Consider the following 19,957-nt stretch of genomic DNA (forward strand, 5'->3'; position numbering starts at 1 on the left):
CTAACATGGCCTGGTCAGCTAAGCCTGTTCGCATCCCTCACCGTACATGGCCTGGTCAGCACTACAAATGACATGGCTTGGTTGGCCAAGCATATTCGCATCCCTCTAACATGGCCTGGTCAGCTAAGCCTATTCGCATCCCTCACCGTCCGTCCATCACTCTTCCCCGTCGTTCAGGTCAGCTAAGCCTGTTTGCATCATTCACTGTCCGCCCATCGCTCTTCCCCCGTCGTTCAGGTCAGCTAAGCCTGTTGGCATCCCTCACCGTCCGTCCGTCCATCACTCTTCCCCCGTCCTTCATTGATGGTGGCGTGTAGCTTGCATTACACCTTTCAAATTCATATAAGCCACCTATTTACCTTTCAAACTCATAAGCTGAGTTAATCTTCTACTCCCTCGGTTCCAAATTATAAATCGTTTTGACCTTTTTAATATATTCATTTTACTATGCATCTAAATAAAAATAGATAAACCAAAAAATTAAAACGACTTATAATTTAGAACCGAGGGAGTATATAGCATTAATACTTTATTACATTGGCATTTACTGTAAGCCCTAAAATCTAACGTTACGTTAGCAATAACACTGCGAAACAAATCATACATGATACATCCTGTCAGTGACAAGGGCAAGGTCATGTTTATTAGTAGTAAATCAGAGCCGCAAGCCTAGCGAAGCAGGGCAATTCGAATAGGCAGCACGAAGCCAAAAAAAGCAGGGCAAACAAAACTGCGTATACGACGAAGTGAATAAACACTGTAGCAACGGGTTTTGTTTTCACTCCCAAGAAAAAATTGGTGCTTCTCGACAGAAGTAAAAGCTACCCCAACACCGGCTGAGCCCAAAACATTAACAACGCAGGTAACAAGTTTTAGTGAATTCAAGGGATTTCAGCCACCAAAACCTAACAAAAAGAATCTGCTTCCAAACAGAACGGCTTAGATCTTAGCTGGTGCTATACAGCAAATCTCATCCAAATCAACCAGTGTATAGCCTTAGTAAGCAGTGACGCCAGAATTTGTAATGTCGACCTCGCCCATTCCTGTATCTTCCTCCTCTTCACTGTCAGCGTCACCATCGACCTCTGCGTTTTGCTCCATTAGGGAATCAATCTGGTCGAGGAATAGCTTGTCTTCCCGCTCGCTAACCTGTTTTCCAGAGAGTATCCACAGCTTTAGGTTTTAGAACATGCACATGGAAGACTAACATACTTGGGATGGGAATATAAAAGAATTAACAGATGTTGAAAAGAACTTACAGCTCTTGGTGGTTCCTTCACTACTAACTTTCCTTTGTATTTTTCAATCTCTTCTGTACAAGCCTTGATTGCATCAGTGAGAACTGAAATGCCTTGTTCCTGTTCAAAGGCAACACAGAAAAGAAACAATGATAATTGTTTTATGGATAGGAAGGATATGATGCGGCCTTAACCGTAATGCTAGGTTTCAAACTAAAAGAACATCGATTGCAATACATGGGGTTAAATGTAAAGATGACCCATGCTCACATGCATGTACAAGTATCACACTACAACATATTAAAGGCAAAACAAGGTCTTTCATTCGATAAGCATGCAAATAATGGGTAGCTAATATATTTTTGGACTGCCTAATATACATTCTGTTAACAAGTAATAAGAAATAGCATTCCAGTGATCCAAGCTAGCTGAACAATTCCCTAATTCGAATGAAGGCAAAAATTGTGAACCACATTGATAAGAACCATGATAAGTCTGGAATCAGAAAAATACTGCACTATAAATTTGGCAGATGCATTTTGTGTAGTCAATAATTGTAAATTACATTGATAAGAACCATTTTGACAGATTACTACATTATAAGTAGTGCAGGCACTACTGCACTATAAAAGTCTGGTCATTGCATTTTGTGCAATGTGACTCCAAGCACAACGCTAACCAGTAAATCAGGTTCCCAGTAAAAGGCAAAAGATCAACATTATAAACAAACAGAACAAGCGCCACAATAATGGTTGGCAGGTGACAACTATTCTTAGCAACATATAAGTGCAGCCTGGAAGGTAATGGGCCACATCACAGAGACACATACAAAACTTTATCAAATAGCTCAGCTATAACAAGTTGCCTACATATATTAAGTACTAAGGTAATGCCAACCTTGTCAAGAGTCTGTGTGGTCAGAACATAAAGTGGAGGAGCAACTAGCTTAATCTTCACAGGACAGTTATCATTGCCCGCAGCTTCAGCTTTCTTCATAGCTTGCTGCGAATACAGACATAATAATTAGTTTTTGCATATACCATTGTCAAATCACAAGGGCGACAATAGAGGCATTTAGAACCTTAATATGGAGCACTCCATCAAACTGGAAGCATTTCATCTCTATATCGGCACGGATCTTGAGTGGCTGAGGTGTCATCCTCCTCCTTATGTTCTTCACCAGGGAATCCTTAACCTCAGGGGTGACAGCAGGCACCACCTTAGTCACCTATCAGTAATTTTAAGCACATTCTTGTCTCAAAAAGTTCTATATAAATACATCTAGAGCAAATCCATAATTCTTTTCAACAACAAAGTATCAACATAAGCAGGAACATCATTCCAATAAGAAAATCAGAACTCTTAAATCAATGCACAGAATTTTGGCAACTGTTTGCCTATACAATAAACTGCATACGAAGTTAAGCACCTAAACCAAGCTTTACTACTGTCTATCTACTGCATGGAAATTCCAAACTTGATATATTCAACGATTCCTGATCAGTTAATAATAATTTGAAAGGCGTGCGTTTCACATTAGTTCAAAATGAGTCGACAGGCCAGGATTTACCATTCCAAGGACAAGTATTCATAGACAGACAAACAAACTAAATTATATACAAATTGGTACTGATCCAAAAAAGTTCAACAAACTACTGCTATAGTTTCTACATAAATTCCTACTGGTTCGTTAAGTCGACATAGTATGTACCCGTAAACAAGTAAAAATGCCTAGTGTTAAATAAGGACATGGAACAAGTCTGCAACATCCAAACCTATTTAATCTGTCCACCACTAAATCTAATCATGTTCAGCAAAACATAAGTAGCCACAGGAATGACTACCAGGTTGCAATGGTGAATGTTAGATTGATAAGGATTGTTTTCAACTAACAGATGTCAAGCATAAAAATGTCAAACCAATTAACAATCTCAGTGTTATCTACTTAACAACATCCACAAAGTTGGAAATAACCATTCCACAGACAAGCTTCATATGGGGCAAAAACTCAACAACAGGGCCACAAAGTAGTATGGCTCTAAAAGAATAGAGAGGTCTAACAATAGAAGACTTAATAAAGTTCCAAAAAGAAAATACAATGTACTATAGACCTAAGTTTATTAATAGAAGTATATGATTAATGGAAGAGTCCTGATAAGAAAAATTAACATGCACAAACAATAACAATATTAATCTGCTAACTCCTGTTCTATTCAGGGTATAGCATAAAGCACACAGGTAATTTAGTGTAAGCGATTTGCAATTCTGCAAGGAAACAGAATTAACCTCCTGGCCGTCTGGGCCGACCTCCTTCTCCTCATAGGTGAGTGCGTCGAGGATGGCGTCAGGGTCGGCAACGATGAGCTTGAAGGCCTCGAAGGCGTGGCCGTACTTGCGGTAGAGTGGCCAGCCAATCCGCTGGTAGAGCGGCTCCAGGTCGACCTCGAGCGTCTCGGCGACGTGGCGCATGATGGAGTGCACGAGCTTGGACTTGTTGTACCTGTCCTCGCACGCGTGCGCCTCCTCCTCGGAGACGCGGCGCTTGGAAAGGTCGATGTAGCCCTTGTCGCGGTCGACACGGAGCACGATGGCGGGCTCCTGGCGGCCAACCTTGATGAGGGAGGAGATGGAGCGGATACGACGGCGGGAGAGCTCGGAGAAGAGGATCATGCCCTCGATGTTGTTGTACTCGAGCAGGGAGACGTACGCGCCCATGTCAGCGATGTGCTTCACCTGGATCATCACCGCGGCGTCCACCTCCGGGAACCGCTGCTCATACATCCGGCACTCGAGGTTCGGCATCTTCGCTGGGGAGGAGGGTCTCACCGGAGCTGAGGGCGGCGGATCTAGGGTTTGGTTGGGTTTTGGAGAGACGGCGGCGGCGGGGTGCGGGCGAGCAGACGATGCTCTGTGTTGTGCTTGGGGAAGGGAACTTGAGAACGAATCGAACGGCCACGCTATGGGTCGGATGATGATATCTCGAAAGGGCTGGCGCCCTCTCTTTGTTTCCGTTTCCCTTGAACGTTGGAGTAAACTTGGAACTACTATAGGTCATCACGTGTGGCTCGCGTGAGGTCCGGAATACCCTCCTCCTCTGCTTTCCCTGCGCGGCGCCGACCCTCTCTTCTTGGAGGAGGGTGTAAGAAAACCAAGCCGCCGCCGGGGATACTACACTACCCAGCTCCTCTCCAGTCTCCACCCAACCCGCCTCTCGAACTTTCAGAACCGTCCTCTCGCTAGTTGCGGTGCGGCTGCTGCCATCTCTGTCGCCTAGAGGAGAGTGTAAGGGGACTAGATAGCGAGGGATGGCTTCCCCTGATCCATCGGCGGCAGGTGCCGGCGCCGGGGCAGAGTCGACGAGCCAGGCGGCGACCGTGGAGCCGATCCGGATGCCGACGGTGGAGGAGATCAAGGGGCAGGACATCTGGAACAACTGCGCCGTCCGCAGCGTCGTCAGTGGCGTCATGGGTGAGCCCTCCCTCCCTCCCTCCCTTATTGGGAGCTTAAATGTTAATCGGTTGGTCGCTTGGAGATTGGATAGTGGTAGAGAAATTGAGAGGTATTGTAGGAGGCAGTTGTTCATTGGTTACATGGTTATATACTTGGGGCATTGTTTGGTTCGGGGAATGAGGTGCTCCATCGTCTTCTCACTCCTCATTTTGTTGTTTGTTGAATGGAATCGGTTCATCCATCACCTCATTCACAAGCTAATAATTTGTATATGCATGAGGAATGGGTTGATTCCACCAAAATTCATGGGATGAATTCATCATGCAGCTCCTGTCCACCTCATATAGCATGGCATGGTTCCTCAAACCAAGCACACCCTTAGCTCTTACCTTGTTTGTCCAAAGAGTTTGAAACATATAAAGCTACTTTTGTAAGTGTGAAGAGACTCGTGTGCCACATTTCATCAATTCGGAGTTGGTTTTATTTTAATCATTTTGTCTGTCTTTTCTTACCTGTTCAGAGATCTTATAAGGAATTATTGGACAAGGTCAAAGAAAAATCTTAGTATCCTTGAAACGAAATTTAATGCAAAATGTTATATGATAATGGATTATATTTGTTGTACTTGCCTCAGGTAATTGCAGCACAAATATTTTGTATAGTTTTGTCATGGTAATTGATGGTCATGGAATATGCTCCATGAATTGGTTCAAGAAAATTTCAAGTAGGTTGCAAAGAATTTGCCCAGAGGTTCAAAGGCTGTATTTAACTCTGTGCAATAATACACCCTACGTTGTTTATTTAACTCTGTGCAATAATACACCCTACGTTGTTTTTCTCGTTTACCTTCAGTGTCGCTAGAAGCATGTAGCAATAAACATAGAGTGTTGTTTTTCTGTACCAGTAAAAAGCAAGCTCATGTTTTTACTGTTTGGTATGATTCATGTCACATTATCATGTTCACTTACTACAAGGAATTACGAGGGAATCTGATGCTTAGTTTATTGAAGGAAGCTTGATTTCAAATGCTTCATTCTATTTCTATCTACAAAGGTCTGTAACACAAATTTGTCCTGGTGTAACCCTGTAACAGTGTGATTTTTTATGCACAACGTCTGTGTTTCTCAGAATGTTTTACAAGACAGAACTAGTGATATTCATAATGTGTGCTCTGTCTATCATCTACATGACCAAATCTTCAGTAGCTGCTTTATAGTTTGGTGTTTAGTACCGTAGACTGAAAATCATGTCTTGTCTTACCTTAAGCTAAATAGCCCACAACATCAGTCACTTGGCCATGCCAGCAATGATACTCAATAGAGTCTAGTGCTCTTGTTACAAGTATAGCAGTGTGCATAATTTTTTTTCTATGGGGAACTTTTATTAACTCTCTATCCTTCCTATTCATTAGGAGGCGGTCTTGGTGTACTTATGGGACTATTCTTTGGAGCTTTGGACAATCCAATAATGGCAGAGGAGATGACAGCAAGGCAGCAAATAGTATACACAGCAAAGCAGATGGGTAGGAGAAGTATAAGTAATGCCAAAACCTTTGCAGTCATGGGTCTGATTTTCTCAGCAGCTGAATGTACCATAGAGAAGGTAGATAATTGTAACAGTTTTTTGTCATTCATAGTTGTTTCAGCATGTTCTCTTCCTATTTAAACTTTGTATTTGCATGCCTTGGCAGGTTCGGGCAAAGCATGACACTACCAATACAGCGGTAGCTGGCTGTGTCACTGGAGGAGCTTTAGCTGTAAAAGGTAATTTGTTTGCAATGCCATCTATGAATCCCTGAGACAATATGCCTAACTTTTAATTATCAAAATTTCCTTAAGTAAAACTGTAAAATCTCATGGTGCAATCATTGGCGTTGTCTTTTGTATGGATTGTCAGGATTGGTATTTTTGACCTCTCAAGCAGCTTTATTCCAACTATTTGTGCCTCTGGTCTTCCTGCCTATATCTCAAAAATTATATATGTGATGAAATGAATAAGCTGTTCTGTATTAACTGTAAATCTGCATTTCTGATCATAGTCTGAAGTTGAAAGGTGTTTCTGTTCCTTTTGTATGTATGACATACAAGTTTTCTATCCCTTCCTGCTTAGGTAACTAGCTAAGAACGAGGAGACATTTCCTATATTGCCATCCTGATGTATCTATATTTGAAAATGTACCTAAGGGAGTTTTTTATTTACAGGTGGCCCTAAAGCTACATGCATTGGTTGTGCAGGGTTTGCTGCGTTCTCAGTGGCAATTGAGAAGTTCTTTGATCGGCATACTTGAAATGGGTGTTGTCAATTTGAAGCCAGCTGAGTATGAGCATCGTTGGCAGAAGAACCTGATTGTTTGCAACATCCAGTCATCTACATCTCATGAAAGATCTTGTAACCTATATTTTTTTTACTATTCCGAATACCTTGCCTGGCTTCATAGTTATAACTGGACGACTGGAGCGCCTAAGAGATCCACCCTGATCAATATCGATCATGATGACATTGACTGAGTTGTTTTCTTGTTCTCAAATGTGTTTTATGTTATTCTCGACATCTGCAGCCAACGGGTGTCTATTTATTGTTGCAATCTGTTGGCGTTGCTGACTGAAGTCTGAAGTCACTGAACGTTTGTTGCTCTTTCCTTCGCTGCGCCATCACTGCTGATGCAATCTGCAATCAAGACATCGAAGTGATCCACGCAGAACTCCTTTTTTCAGCCTTCTGCATTTTATCCGTCAATGCCATTATTGCATAATATTTGTGATGTCATTCTGTCAGGATAAATGTATCTAGACAATTAAATCTTTGATTTTGTTTAAAATAGCATGTACATTTTGTTGCCATTGCCACATAAAAGAGCCAGCAACAGTAATTCGCAAGTCTTGTCTGAAAAGTGAAAAGCAAGCATCACTCCTGTCCAACAATAAAACCTCTCTCTAGAGGGTACCTATATTGCTACATGTTAATAGGCTCATGGCCATCTCATGCAGTGATGTATAAGATTTCTCATGTAGTGCTATATAAGATATTTTACAAGTATAAAGGAGAAAGAGGGAATTGTTAGAGAGAGTGGTTTTGTGGAACAATGGCTCGTAATCTAAAATTTAGAACTATGAGACCTGTACCGTTATATTAGTTGTTACCAACTCACAACATTTTTGTCAATGTATAAATGTATAAATTAAGAAATCATGAGTTCCTATGAGACAGTTAAAAGAAAAGATATTATATTTCTTTTTTGCATATCATAGTAGCATAGTGTAGATACAGATGCTCATATACTCCCTCCATATTGCAATTAGAAGTCGTTTAGGACAGGATTACGCTTACCAAGGTGTGCCAGGGAGTGATTAATTAGAGGGTATTTTTCCATGTTTGCCCTTATTAAATAGGTCCGCGGTTGCATTCTTTACAAAAGCGATGCGTAGCCCGAGTGGCTTGTCCTGCGCGGCCCGATGCAGGAGATCGCCGGTTTGAGTCCTCGCACCCACGATAATATTTTTGTTGCCTGTAGTGCATTTTTGCATGGCGCGCGAACGGCGGCGTGCACGAACGGCGTGCGGCGTGAGGTGGAGATGGTGTGCGGTGGCGGCAGCCGCACTTGTTCTTAGTGGCATGCGGCTTGACGACGCGATTAAATTAAAGGGCCGTCGCATGAGGTGCCCATTAACACGGCGTCAGAAACGAAGAGATGGATTAACTCGCGCGGCGCGCTGGAGCCGAGGCGAGAGGGGCAGCGTCGTCCAAAGTTAACGTCAAGAGCCAGAACGACTTCTATTGCTTCGGATCGGTCCTTTCCCAGAACGACTCCTAATACCGATATGGAGGGAGTATGCACACATGGTCATCATTTTCTACGAGCACCTTCAAAAGACTTAGTTATAAGATTTCAGAAATGACAAGGTTGCACTAGACGACATCACCTACTACTGTTAAATCCTAGAATAAATTCAGCTCGAGAATATAGAACTAGATAGGCAGATTCTACCACAAGAAACCGAATCAGCTAAGCCTCGTTACATGATATTTACTAAGATAAATGTCTACTAAGATAACTCAAGACTACGAGACACTCTTGCATGCATCCACAGTTCCTAAGGTGTCCCCAACAGTGGTTGGCAATTGAGAAGTTCTTTGATCGGCATACTTGAAATGGGTGTTGTCAATTTGAAGCCAGCTGAGTATGAGCATCGTTGGCAGAAGAACCTGATTGTTTGCAACATCCAGTCATCTACATCTCATGAAAGATCTTGTAACCTATATTTTTTTTACTATTCCGAATACCTTGCCTGGCTTCATAGTTATAACTGGACGACTGGAGCGCCTAAGAGATCCACCCTGATCAATATCGATCATGATGACATTGACTGAGTTGTTTTCTTGTTCTCAAATGTGTTTTATGTTATTCTCGACATCTGCAGCCAACGGGTGTCTATTTATTGTTGCAATCTGTTGGCGTTGCTGACTGAAGTCTGAAGTCACTGAACGTTTGTTGCTCTTTCCTTCGCTGCGCCATCACTGCTGATGCAATCTGCAATCAAGACATCGAAGTGATCCACGCAGAACTCCTTTTTTCAGCCTTCTGCATTTTATCCGTCAATGCCATTATTGCATAATATTTGTGATGTCATTCTGTCAGGATAAATGTATCTAGACAATTAAATCTTTGATTTTGTTTAAAATAGCATGTACATTTTGTTGCCATTGCCACATAAAAGAGCCAGCAACAGTAATTCGCAAGTCTTGTCTGAAAAGTGAAAAGCAAGCATCACTCCTGTCCAACAATAAAACCTCTCTCTAGAGGGTACCTATATTGCTACATGTTAATAGGCTCATGGCCATCTCATGCAGTGATGTATAAGATTTCTCATGTAGTGCTATATAAGATATTTTACAAGTATAAAGGAGAAAGAGGGAATTGTTAGAGAGAGTGGTTTTGTGGAACAATGGCTCGTAATCTAAAATTTAGAACTATGAGACCTGTACCGTTATATTAGTTGTTACCAACTCACAACATTTTTGTCAATGTATAAATGTATAAATTAAGAAATCATGAGTTCCTATGAGACAGTTAAAAGAAAAGATATTATATTTCTTTTTTGCATATCATAGTAGCATAGTGTAGATACAGATGCTCATATACTCCCTCCATATTGCAATTAGAAGTCGTTTAGGACAGGATTACGCTTACCAAGGTGTGCCAGGGAGTGATTAATTAGAGGGTATTTTTCCATGTTTGCCCTTATTAAATAGGTCCGCGGTTGCATTCTTTACAAAAGCGATGCGTAGCCCGAGTGGCTTGTCCTGCGCGGCCCGATGCAGGAGATCGCCGGTTTGAGTCCTCGCACCCACGATAATATTTTTGTTGCCTGTAGTGCATTTTTGCATGGCGCGCGAACGGCGGCGTGCACGAACGGCGTGCGGCGTGAGGTGGAGATGGTGTGCGGTGGCGGCAGCCGCACTTGTTCTTAGTGGCATGCGGCTTGACGACGCGATTAAATTAAAGGGCCGTCGCATGAGGTGCCCATTAACACGGCGTCAGAAACGAAGAGATGGATTAACTCGCGCGGCGCGCTGGAGCCGAGGCGAGAGGGGCAGCGTCGTCCAAAGTTAACGTCAAGAGCCAGAACGACTTCTATTGCTTCGGATCGGTCCTTTCCCAGAACGACTCCTAATACCGATATGGAGGGAGTATGCACACATGGTCATCATTTTCTACGAGCACCTTCAAAAGACTTAGTTATAAGATTTCAGAAATGACAAGGTTGCACTAGACGACATCACCTACTACTGTTAAATCCTAGAATAAATTCAGCTCGAGAATATAGAACTAGATAGGCAGATTCTACCACAAGAAACCGAATCAGCTAAGCCTCGTTACATGATATTTACTAAGATAAATGTCTACTAAGATAACTCAAGACTACGAGACACTCTTGCATGCATCCACAGTTCCTAAGGTGTCCCCAACAGTGGTTGGCAATTGAGAAGTTCTTTGATCGGCATACTTGAAATGGGTGTTGTCAATTTGAAGCCAGCTGAGTATGAGCATCGTTGGCAGAAGAACCTGATTGTTTGCAACATCCAGTCATCTACATCTCATGAAAGATCTTGTAACCTATATTTTTTTTACTATTCCGAATACCTTGCCTGGCTTCATAGTTATAACTGGACGACTGGAGCGCCTAAGAGATCCACCCTGATCAATATCGATCATGATGACATTGACTGAGTTGTTTTCTTGTTCTCAAATGTGTTTTATGTTATTCTCGACATCTGCAGCCAACGGGTGTCTATTTATTGTTGCAATCTGTTGGCGTTGCTGACTGAAGTCTGAAGTCACTGAACGTTTGTTGCTCTTTCCTTCGCTGCGCCATCACTGCTGATGCAATCTGCAATCAAGACATCGAAGTGATCCACGCAGAACTCCTTTTTTCAGCCTTCTGCATTTTATCCGTCAATGCCATTATTGCATAATATTTGTGATGTCATTCTGTCAGGATAAATGTATCTAGACAATTAAATCTTTGATTTTGTTTAAAATAGCATGTACATTTTGTTGCCATTGCCACATAAAAGAGCCAGCAACAGTAATTCGCAAGTCTTGTCTGAAAAGTGAAAAGCAAGCATCACTCCTGTCCAACAATAAAACCTCTCTCTAGAGGGTACCTATATTGCTACATGTTAATAGGCTCATGGCCATCTCATGCAGTGATGTATAAGATTTCTCATGTAGTGCTATATAAGATATTTTACAAGTATAAAGGAGAAAGAGGGAATTGTTAGAGAGAGTGGTTTTGTGGAACAATGGCTCGTAATCTAAAATTTAGAACTATGAGACCTGTACCGTTATATTAGTTGTTACCAACTCACAACATTTTTGTCAATGTATAAATGTATAAATTAAGAAATCATGAGTTCCTATGAGACAGTTAAAAGAAAAGATATTATATTTCTTTTTTGCATATCATAGTAGCATAGTGTAGATACAGATGCTCATATACTCCCTCCATATTGCAATTAGAAGTCGTTTAGGACAGGATTACGCTTACCAAGGTGTGCCAGGGAGTGATTAATTAGAGGGTATTTTTCCATGTTTGCCCTTATTAAATAGGTCCGCGGTTGCATTCTTTACAAAAGCGATGCGTAGCCCGAGTGGCTTGTCCTGCGCGGCCCGATGCAGGAGATCGCCGGTTTGAGTCCTCGCACCCACGATAATATTTTTGTTGCCTGTAGTGCATTTTTGCATGGCGCGCGAACGGCGGCGTGCACGAACGGCGTGCGGCGTGAGGTGGAGATGGTGTGCGGTGGCGGCAGCCGCACTTGTTCTTAGTGGCATGCGGCTTGACGACGCGATTAAATTAAAGGGCCGTCGCATGAGGTGCCCATTAACACGGCGTCAGAAACGAAGAGATGGATTAACTCGCGCGGCGCGCTGGAGCCGAGGCGAGAGGGGCAGCGTCGTCCAAAGTTAACGTCAAGAGCCAGAACGACTTCTATTGCTTCGGATCGGTCCTTTCCCAGAACGACTCCTAATACCGATATGGAGGGAGTATGCACACATGGTCATCATTTTCTACGAGCACCTTCAAAAGACTTAGTTATAAGATTTCAGAAATGACAAGGTTGCACTAGACGACATCACCTACTACTGTTAAATCCTAGAATAAATTCAGCTCGAGAATATAGAACTAGATGGGCAGATTCTACCACAAGAAACCGAATCAGCTAAGCCTCGTTACATGATATTTACTAAGATAAATGTCTACTAAGATAACTCAAGACTACGAGACACTCTTGCATGCATCCACAGTTCCTAAGGTGTCCCCAACAGTGGTTGGCAATTGAGAAGTTCTTTGATCGGCATACTTAAATGGGTGTTGTCAATTTGAAGCCAGTTGAGTATGAGCATCGTTGGCAGAAGAACCTGATTGTTTGCAACATCCAGTCATCTACATCTCATGAAAGATCTTGTAACCTATATTTTTTTTACTATTCCGAATACCTTGCCTGGCTTCATAGTTATAACTGGACGACTGGAGCGCCTAAGAGATCCACCCTGATCAATATCGATCATGATGACATTGACTGAGTTGTTTTCTTGTTCTCAAATGTGTTTTATGTTATTCTCGACATCTGCAGCCAACGGGTGTCTATTTATTGTTGCAATCTGTTGGCGTTGCTGACTGAAGTCTGAAGTCACTGAACGTTTGTTGCTCTTTCCTTCGCTGCGCCATCACTGCTGATGCAATCTGCAATCAAGACATCGAAGTGATCCACGCAGAACTCCTTTTTTCAGCCTTCTGCATTTTATCCGTCAATGCCATTATTGCATAATATTTGTGATGTCATTCTGTCAGGATAAATGTATCTAGACAATTAAATCTTTGATTTTGTTTAAAATAGCATGTACATTTTGTTGCCATTGCCACATAAAAGAGCCAGCAACAGTAATTCGCAAGTCTTGTCTGAAAAGTGAAAAGCAAGCATCACTCCTGTCCAACAATAAAACCTCTCTCTAGAGGGTACCTATATTGCTACATGTTAATAGGCTCATGGCCATCTCATGCAGTGATGTATAAGATTTCTCATGTAGTGCTATATAAGATATTTTACAAGTATAAAGGAGAAAGAGGGAATTGTTAGAGAGAGTGGTTTTGTGGAACAATGGCTCGTAATCTAAAATTTAGAACTATGAGACCTGTACCGTTATATTAGTTGTTACCAACTCACAACATTTTTGTCAATGTATAAATGTATAAATTAAGAAATCATGAGTTCCTATGAGACAGTTAAAAGAAAAGATATTATATTTCTTTTTTGCATATCATAGTAGCATAGTGTAGATACAGATGCTCATATACTCCCTCCATATTGCAATTAGAAGTCGTTTAGGACAGGATTACGCTTACCAAGGTGTGCCAGGGAGTGATTAATTAGAGGGTATTTTTCCATGTTTGCCCTTATTAAATAGGTCCGCGGTTGCATTCTTTACAAAAGCGATGCGTAGCCCGAGTGGCTTGTCCTGCGCGGCCCGATGCAGGAGATCGCCGGTTTGAGTCCTCGCACCCACGATAATATTTTTGTTGCCTGTAGTGCATTTTTGCATGGCGCGCGAACGGCGGCGTGCACGAACGGCGTGCGGCGTGAGGTGGAGATGGTGTGCGGTGGCGGCAGCCGCACTTGTTCTTAGTGGCATGCGGCTTGACGACGCGATTAAATTAAAGGGCCGTCGCATGAGGTGCCCATTAACACGGCGTCATAAACGAAGAGATGGATTAACTCGCGCGGCGCGCTGGAGCCGAGGCGAGAGGGGCAGCGTCGTCCAAAGTTAACGTCAAGAGCCAGAACGACTTCTATTGCTTCGGATCGGTCCTTTCCCAGAACGACTCCTAATACCGATATGGAGGGAGTATGCACACATGGTCATCATTTTCTACGAGCACCTTCAAAAGACTTAGTTATAAGATTTCAGAAATGACAAGGTTGCACTAGACGACATCACCTACTACTGTTAAATCCTAGAATAAATTCAGCTCGAGAATATAGAACTAGATGGGCAGATTCTACCACAAGAAACCGAATCAGCTAAGCCTCGTTACATGATATTTACTAAGATAAATGTCTACTAAGATAACTCAAGACTACGAGACACTCTTGCATGCATCCACAGTTCCTAAGGTGTCCCCAACAGTGGTTGGCAATTGAGAAGTTCTTTGATCGGCATACTTAAATGGGTGTTGTCAATTTGAAGCCAGTTGAGTATGAGCATCGTTGGCAGAAGAACCTGATTGTTTGCAACATCCAGTCATCTACATCTCATGAAAGATCTTGTAACCTATATTTTTTTTACTATTCCGAATACCTTGCCTGGCTTCATAGTTATAACTGGACGACTGGAGCGCCTAAGAGATCCACCCTGATCAATATCGATCATGATGACATTGACTGAGTTGTTTTCTTGTTCTCAAATGTGTTTTATGTTATTCTCGACATCTGCAGCCAACGGGTGTCTATTTATTGTTGCAATCTGTTGGCGTTGCTGACTGAAGTCTGAAGTCACTGAACGTTTGTTGCTCTTTCCTTCGCTGCGCCATCACTGCTGATGCAATCTGCAATCAAGACATCGAAGTGATCCACGCAGAACTCCTTTTTTCAGCCTTCTGCATTTTATCCGTCAATGCCATTATTGCATAATATTTGTGATGTCATTCTGTCAGGATAAATGTATCTAGACAATTAAATCTTTGATTTTGTTTAAAATAGCATGTACATTTTGTTGCCATTGCCACATAAAAGAGCCAGCAACAGTAATTCGCAAGTCTTGTCTGAAAAGTGAAAAGCAAGCATCACTCCTGTCCAACAATAAAACCTCTCTCTAGAGGGTACCTATATTGCTACATGTTAATAGGCTCATGGCCATCTCATGCAGTGATGTATAAGATTTCTCATGTAGTGCTATATAAGATATTTTACAAGTATAAAGGAGAAAGAGGGAATTGTTAGAGAGAGTGGTTTTGTGGAACAATGGCTCGTAATCTAAAATTTAGAACTATGAGACCTGTACCGTTATATTAGTTGTTACCAACTCACAACATTTTTGTCAATGTATAAATGTATAAATTAAGAAATCATGAGTTCCTATGAGACAGTTAAAAGAAAAGATATTATATTTCTTTTTTGCATATCATAGTAGCATAGTGTAGATACAGATGCTCATATACTCCCTCCATATTGCAATTAGAAGTCGTTTAGGACAGGATTACGCTTACCAAGGTGTGCCAGGGAGTGATTAATTAGAGGGTATTTTTCCATGTTTGCCCTTATTAAATAGGTCCGCGGTTGCATTCTTTACAAAAGCGATGCGTAGCCCGAGTGGCTTGTCCTGCGCGGCCCGATGCAGGAGATCGCCGGTTTGAGTCCTCGCACCCACGATAATATTTTTGTTGCCTGTAGTGCATTTTTGCATGGCGCGCGAACGGCGGCGTGCACGAACGGCGTGCGGCGTGAGGTGGAGATGGTGTGCGGTGGCGGCAGCCGCACTTGTTCTTAGTGGCATGCGGCTTGACGACGCGATTAAATTAAAGGGCCGTCGCATGAGGTGCCCATTAACACGGCGTCAGAAACGAAGAGATGGATTAACTCGCGCGGCGCGCTGGAGCCGAGGCGAGAGGGGCAGCGTCGTCCAAAGTTAACGTCAAGAGCCAGAACGACTTCTATTGCTTCGGATCGGTCCTTTCCCAGAACGACTCCTAATACCGATATGGAGGGAGTATGCACACATGGTCATCATTTTCTACGAGCACCTTCAAAAGACTTAGTTATAAGATTTCAGAAATGACAAGGTTGCACTAGACGACATCACCTACTACTGTTAAATCCTAGAATAAATTCAGCTCGAGAATATAGAACTAGATAGGCAGATTCTACCACAAGAAACCGAATCAGCTAAGCCTCGTTACATGATATTTACTAAGATAAATGTCTACTAAGATAACTCAAGACTACGAGACACTCTTGCATGCATCCACAGTTCCTAAGGTGTCCCCAACAGTGGTTGGCAATTGAGAAGTTCTTTGATCGGCATACTTGAAATGGGTGTTGTCAATTTGAAGCCAGCTGAGTATGAGCATCGTTGGCAGAAGAACCTGATTGTTTGCAACATCCAGTCATCTACATCTCATGAAAGATCTTGTAACCTATATTTTTTTTACTATTCCGAATACCTTGCCTGGCTTCATAGTTATAACTGGACGACTGGAGCGCCTAAGAGATCCACCCTGATCAATATCGATCATGATGACATTGACTGAGTTGTTTTCTTGTTCTCAAATGTGTTTTATGTTATTCTCGACATCTGCAGCCAACGGGTGTCTATTTATTGTTGCAATCTGTTGGCGTTGCTGACTGAAGTCTGAAGTCACTGAACGTTTGTTGCTCTTTCCTTCGCTGCTCCATCACTGCTGATGCAATCTGCAATCAAGACATCGAAGTGATCCACGCAGAACTCCTTTTTTCAGCCTTCTGCATTTTATCCGTCAATGCCATTATTGCATAATATTTGTGATGTCATTCTGTCAGGATAAATGTATCTAGACAATTAAATCTTTGATTTTGTTTAAAATAGCATGTACATTTTGTTGCCATTGCCACATAAAAGAGCCAGCAACAGTAATTCGCAAGTCTTGTCTGAAAAGTGAAAAGCAAGCATCACTCCTGTCCAACAATAAAACCTCTCTCTAGAGGGTACCTATATTGCTACATGTTAATAGGCTCATGGCCATCTCATGCAGTGATGTATAAGATTTCTCATGTAGTGCTATATAAGATATTTTACAAGTATAAAGGAGAAAGAGGGAATTGTTAGAGAGAGTGGTTTTGTGGAACAATGGCTCGTAATCTAAAATTTAGAACTATGAGACCTGTACCGTTATATTAGTTGTTACCAACTCACAACATTTTTGTCAATGTATAAATGTATAAATTAAGAAATCATGAGTTCCTATGAGACAGTTAAAAGAAAAGATATTATATTTCTTTTTTGCATATCATAGTAGCATAGTGTAGATACAGATGCTCATATACTCCCTCCATATTGCAATTAGAAGTCGTTTAGGACAGGATTACGCTTACCAAGGTGTGCCAGGGAGTGATTAATTAGAGGGTATTTTTCCATGTTTGCCCTTATTAAATAGGTCCGCGGTTGCATTCTTTACAAAAGCGATGCGTAGCCCGAGTGGCTTGTCCTGCGCGGCCCGATGCAGGAGATCGCCGGTTTGAGTCCTCGCACCCACGATAATATTTTTGTTGCCTGTAGTGCATTTTTGCATGGCGCGCGAACGGCGGCGTGCACGAACGGCGTGCGGCGTGAGGTGGAGATGGTGTGCGGTGGCGGCAGCCGCACTTGTTCTTAGTGGCATGCGGCTTGACGACGCGATTAAATTAAAGGGCCGTCGCATGAGGTGCCCATTAACACGGCGTCAGAAACGAAGAGATGGATTAACTCGCGCGGCGCGCTGGAGCCGAGGCGAGAGGGGCAGCGTCGTCCAAAGTTAACGTCAAGAGCCAGAACGACTTCTATTGCTTCGGATCGGTCCTTTCCCAGAACGACTCCTAATACCGATATGGAGGGAGTATGCACACATGGTCATCATTTTCTACGAGCACCTTCAAAAGACTTAGTTATAAGATTTCAGAAATGACAAGGTTGCACTAGACGACATCACCTACTACTGTTAAATCCTAGAATAAATTCAGCTCGAGAATATAGAACTAGATAGGCAGATTCTACCACAAGAAACCGAATCAGCTAAGCCTCGTTACATGATATTTACTAAGATAAATGTCTACTAAGATAACTCAAGACTACGAGACACTCTTGCATGCATCCACAGTTCCTAAGGTGTCCCCAACAGTGGTTGGCAATTGAGAAGTTCTTTGATCGGCATACTTAAATGGGTGTTGTCAATTTGAAGCCAGCTGAGTATGAGCATCGTTGGCAGAAGAACTTGATTGTTTGCAACATCCAGTCATCTACATCTCATGAAAGATCTTGTAACCTATATTTTTTTTACTATTCCGAATACCTTGCCTGGCTTCATAGTTATAACTGGACGACTGGAGCGCCTAAGAGATCCACCCTGATCAATATCGATCATGATGACATTGACTGAGTTGTTTTCTTGTTCTCAAATGTGTTTTATGTTATTCTCGACATCTGCAGCCAACGGGTGTCTATTTATTGTTGCAATCTGTTGGCGTTGCTGACTGAAGTCTGAAGTCACTGAACGTTTGTTGCTCTTTCCTTCGCTGCGCCATCACTGCTGATGCAATCTGCAATCAAGACATCGAAGTGATCCACGCAGAACTCCTTTTTTCAGCCTTCTGCATTTTATCCGTCAATGCCATTATTGCATAATATTTGTGATGTCATTCTGTCAGGATAAATGTATCTAGACAATTAAATCTTTGATTTTGTTTAAAATAGCATGTACATTTTGTTGCCATTGCCACATAAAAGAGCCAGCAACAGTAATTCGCAAGTCTTGTCTGAAAAGTGAAAAGCAAGCATCACTCCTGTCCAACAATAAAACCTCTCTCTAGAGGGTACCTATATTGCTACATGTTAATAGGCTCATGGCCATCTCATGCAGTGATGTATAAGATTTCTCATGTAGTGCTATATAAGATATTTTACAAGTATAAAGGAGAAAGAGGGAATTGTTAGAGAGAGTGGTTTTGTGGAACAATGGCTCGTAATCTAAAATTTAGAACTATGAGACCTGTACCGTTATATTAGTTGTTACCAACTCACAACATTTTTGTCAATGTATAAATGTATAAATTAAGAAATCATGAGTTCCTATGAGACAGTTAAAAGAAAAGATATTATATTTCTTTTTTGCATATCATAGTAGCATAGTGTAGATACAGATGCTCATATACTCCCTCCATATTGCAATTAGAAGTCGTTTAGGACAGGATTACGCTTACCAAGGTGTGCCAGGGAGTGATTAATTAGAGGGTATTTTTCCATGTTTGCCCTTATTAAATAGGTCCGCGGTTGCATTCTTTACAAAAGCGATGCGTAGCCCGAGTGGCTTGTCCTGCGCGGCCCGATGCAGGAGATCGCCGGTTTGAGTCCTCGCACCCACGATAATATTTTTGTTGCCTGTAGTGCATTTTTGCATGGCGCGCGAACGGCGGCGTGCACGAACGGCGTGCGGCGTGAGGTGGAGATGGTGTGCGGTGGCGGCAGCCGCACTTGTTCTTAGTGGCATGCGGCTTGACGACGCGATTAAATTAAAGGGCCGTCGCATGAGGTGCCCATTAACACGGCGTCAGAAACGAAGAGATGGATTAACTCGCGCGGCGCGCTGGAGCCGAGGCGAGAGGGGCAGCGTCGTCCAAAGTTAACGTCAAGAGCCAGAACGACTTCTATTGCTTCGGATCGGTCCTTTCCCAGAACGACTCCTAATACCGATATGGAGGGAGTATGCACACATGGTCATCATTTTCTACGAGCACCTTCAAAAGACTTAGTTATAAGATTTCAGAAATGACAAGGTTGCACTAGACGACATCACCTACTACTGTTAAATCCTAGAATAAATTCAGCTCGAGAATATAGAACTAGATAGGCAGATTCTACCACAAGAAACCGAATCAGCTAAGCCTCGTTACATGATATTTACTAAGATAAATGTCTACTAAGATAACTCAAGACTACGAGACACTCTTGCATGCATCCACAGTTCCTAAGGTGTCCCCAA

At 42.3% G+C, this 19,957-nt stretch overlaps 2 protein-coding genes across 3 annotated transcripts; one reads left to right on the forward strand and one right to left on the reverse strand.

Moving 5' to 3' along the window:
* Nucleotides 1-731: 731 nt before the first annotated feature.
* Nucleotides 732-4,231, reverse strand: LOC136546582 (eukaryotic translation initiation factor 2 subunit alpha homolog). Its single transcript, XM_066538558.1, has 5 exons — nt 3,525-4,231; nt 2,320-2,466; nt 2,136-2,240; nt 1,260-1,358; nt 732-1,149 (listed from the first exon to the last, which is right to left on the reverse strand). Exons 1-5 carry the CDS (start codon nt 4,038-4,040, stop codon nt 997-999), a joined length of 1,020 nt encoding a protein of 339 aa, XP_066394655.1. The 5' UTR covers nt 4,041-4,231; the 3' UTR covers nt 732-996.
* A 54-nt stretch (nt 4,232-4,285) lies between these two features.
* LOC136546603 (mitochondrial import inner membrane translocase subunit TIM22-4-like) lies at nt 4,286-7,433 on the forward strand. 2 transcript variants are annotated; one of them, XM_066538582.1, is made up of 4 exons: nt 4,286-4,706; nt 6,100-6,290; nt 6,379-6,451; nt 6,923-7,433. In XM_066538582.1, the coding sequence occupies exons 1-4, from the start codon at nt 4,544-4,546 to the stop codon at nt 6,973-6,975; spliced, it is 480 nt and encodes a 159-aa protein (XP_066394679.1). In that variant the 5' UTR covers nt 4,286-4,543; the 3' UTR covers nt 6,976-7,433. The 2 variants fall into 2 exon arrangements, with proteins under 2 accessions (XP_066394679.1, XP_066394673.1); XM_066538576.1 differs by having other exon boundaries at nt 4,289-4,706; nt 6,890-7,431.
* Nucleotides 7,434-19,957: the final 12,524 nt, after the last annotated feature.

This window comes from Miscanthus floridulus, chromosome 1, assembly GCF_019320115.1.
Source record: "Miscanthus floridulus cultivar M001 chromosome 1, ASM1932011v1, whole genome shotgun sequence".
Classification (NCBI taxonomy): Eukaryota; Viridiplantae; Streptophyta; class Magnoliopsida; order Poales; family Poaceae; genus Miscanthus; species Miscanthus floridulus.

Excerpts from the sequence above, each read along its gene's own strand:
- LOC136546582 (XM_066538558.1), bottom strand. The coding sequence starts at position 4,040 with ATGCCGAACCTCGAGTGCCGGATGTATGAGCAGCGGTTCCCGGAGGTG. Across the intron at positions 2,467-3,524 it reads TCGGCCCAGACGGCCAGGAG|GTGACTAAGGTGGTGCCTGC; the intron begins GTTAATTCTGTT and ends AATTACTGATAG. Across the intron at positions 1,150-1,259 it reads TGAAGGAACCACCAAGAGCT|GTTAGCGAGCGGGAAGACAA; the intron begins GTAAGTTCTTTT and ends TCTGGAAAACAG.
- LOC136546603 (XM_066538576.1), top strand. The coding sequence starts at position 4,544 with ATGGCTTCCCCTGATCCATCGGCGGCAGGTGCCGGCGCCGGGGCAGAG. Across the intron at positions 6,291-6,378 it reads CTGAATGTACCATAGAGAAG|GTTCGGGCAAAGCATGACAC; the intron begins GTAGATAATTGT and ends ATGCCTTGGCAG. Across the intron at positions 6,452-6,889 it reads AGGAGCTTTAGCTGTAAAAG|GTGGCCCTAAAGCTACATGC; the intron begins GTAATTTGTTTG and ends TTTTATTTACAG.